This window comes from Lactuca virosa, chromosome 9 (genome assembly GCF_052849685.1).
Source record: "Lactuca virosa cultivar CGN04683 chromosome 9, Lactuca_virosa_CGN04683_v6, whole genome shotgun sequence".
Lineage (NCBI taxonomy): Eukaryota > Viridiplantae > Streptophyta > Magnoliopsida > Asterales > Asteraceae > Lactuca > Lactuca virosa.
The window spans coordinates 277,724,395-277,726,122 of record NC_136434.1 but is presented as its reverse complement, the minus strand read 5'-3'; the positions used below and the strand labels follow the sequence as shown (position 1 = coordinate 277,726,122).

General features: G+C 39.7%; 1 protein-coding gene across 1 annotated transcript; it reads right to left on the bottom strand.

Annotated features, from left to right (window-relative positions):
* LOC145135943 (F-box protein At2g27310-like) lies at positions 1 to 1,136 on the bottom strand. Its single transcript, XM_079070158.1, has one exon. The coding sequence runs from the start codon at positions 1,089 to 1,091 to the stop codon at positions 54 to 56; it is 1,038 nt and encodes a 345-aa protein (XP_078926284.1). The 5' UTR covers positions 1,092 to 1,136; the 3' UTR covers positions 1 to 53.
* Between the last annotated feature and the right edge of the window lie 592 nt (positions 1,137 to 1,728).

The following is a 1,728-nucleotide window of genomic DNA, read 5'->3' as shown; positions in this document are numbered from 1 at the left end:
TTTATAGATACTAAACTATACTTTGATAAATACTTTTCAAAAATACAACTTTCTCATACAAAACCCAATATTACAATAAATGTATTAAAAAAGCACACCCACAATAAAAATGACAAGATGGTCTTAAAATAATTATAATCCACCCAAGTCCACATAGTTTCCTTTTGGATGCTTCCAACTTCACCCTCAACTCCCTCCACTCCCCTCCCCATATTATATCTTTCCAAAAATGCCCTACTTGTAATTACCAAAAAGTCCTTCCCCTTCAAACAATTACAAGCCGCGTCTTTAACGTGAAGTATCACCTCCCTCACATGCAACGCCACCCCTCCTTTACCCACACCCAACGTCACCTCTATTCTACATTCCACTCTCTCACTCGAGTCACACCCTGGTAAAACGATGACGTATCGGAGATGGATGTGGTTGTCTACCCATGCAAGAACAGGTTTGATGCTGGATAGGTTTACCGCTCGTTTCCGTGTCGGATCTATTAGGATCCAGTTTAATGTTACGGATTCTTTGAGGTGTGATATTGTTTCGTCGTCGGCGTGTAATAGCCTGTCGACTTTCATGTCGATTGACCCGGGTTCCAAACCCGATTGATTTCTGGCCGGATCGCCGTTTAATACAATCCTAAGCTCCGATGTCAGGAAATTAGTTGTGGTGTCGGTGATTTCGACTCTAGAGTAAACGATATTGTTATGGTAGCGTATATCGACGGCTGAGATAAGTTCAGAGGGCCAAGGATGATGTGTTAAGGAACAAGATGGTTGGGTATTAGACCAAGAACGGCGGCAGGTAAGGTGTTTAACATCGGTGATTGGAGGCTGAAAAGAGTCTTGGAAGAAAGAACGGTGACCGGCGGAGAAGGTGGAGATGACATGGTCGATACGTGGGTGGGTTATTGAGGGCCAAGTGGACTTGCAAATATTAGACCAGAGAATGTCATCGACGGTGATGGTTCGTAGATAGGATGATGTGGTTGCGACGGAGGAGAGAGATTGACCGTCGAGTCGTGGTAAGATTTGGGTTTGGATGATGAGTGGGTGGAGATCGGAGAAAGTTGTTAAAGAAGAAGCAGATGCCATGGCGAATAGAGGTAATGTTGTCGGATTTGGATGGATAGAGACGACTGACAAGGTTTATTTATAGGCTTTGAAACTGAAGTGGATAAAAATTAACATATAATCACATAGAATATAAGACAAAAAAAAAAAAAAAAAAAATTGACATCACTTTTTATATTTGTCGTATCCCTTATAAATTCTCAACCACTTTCATTTAATTTATATCAAACCGCTTTCATTTAATTTATATCTAATTTTTGTTCAGTGGCTTGTATACTAATGGTGCGGATGTATGGGGCCTCCAATCATAAGGGACTATCGTTCGAAAATTTCTTTTAAGGTGATAGATAACTAATGTTAGACCATGATTAATGAATCACTACTAGAAAACAGCCCTTTAATGATGCGCAAACAATGACACGTGCTGATAGAGGACACACATTTGTTCGTGCCCTAAAAAATAATGTCAGCTTTACAAAATTTGAAGGATAGAGGACACACATTTTTTGCGTACCCTCAAATTAATGTCCAAAAAAAAAAAAATACAAACGGGAAGGCGCTTATCTTAAATGTGTGTCGTCTACAAGTGTTGCTTTATAATTTTTTACTGGAACACGCGTTTTTTTTTAAAGGGGGAAAATGAAATCCTCTCAAATTC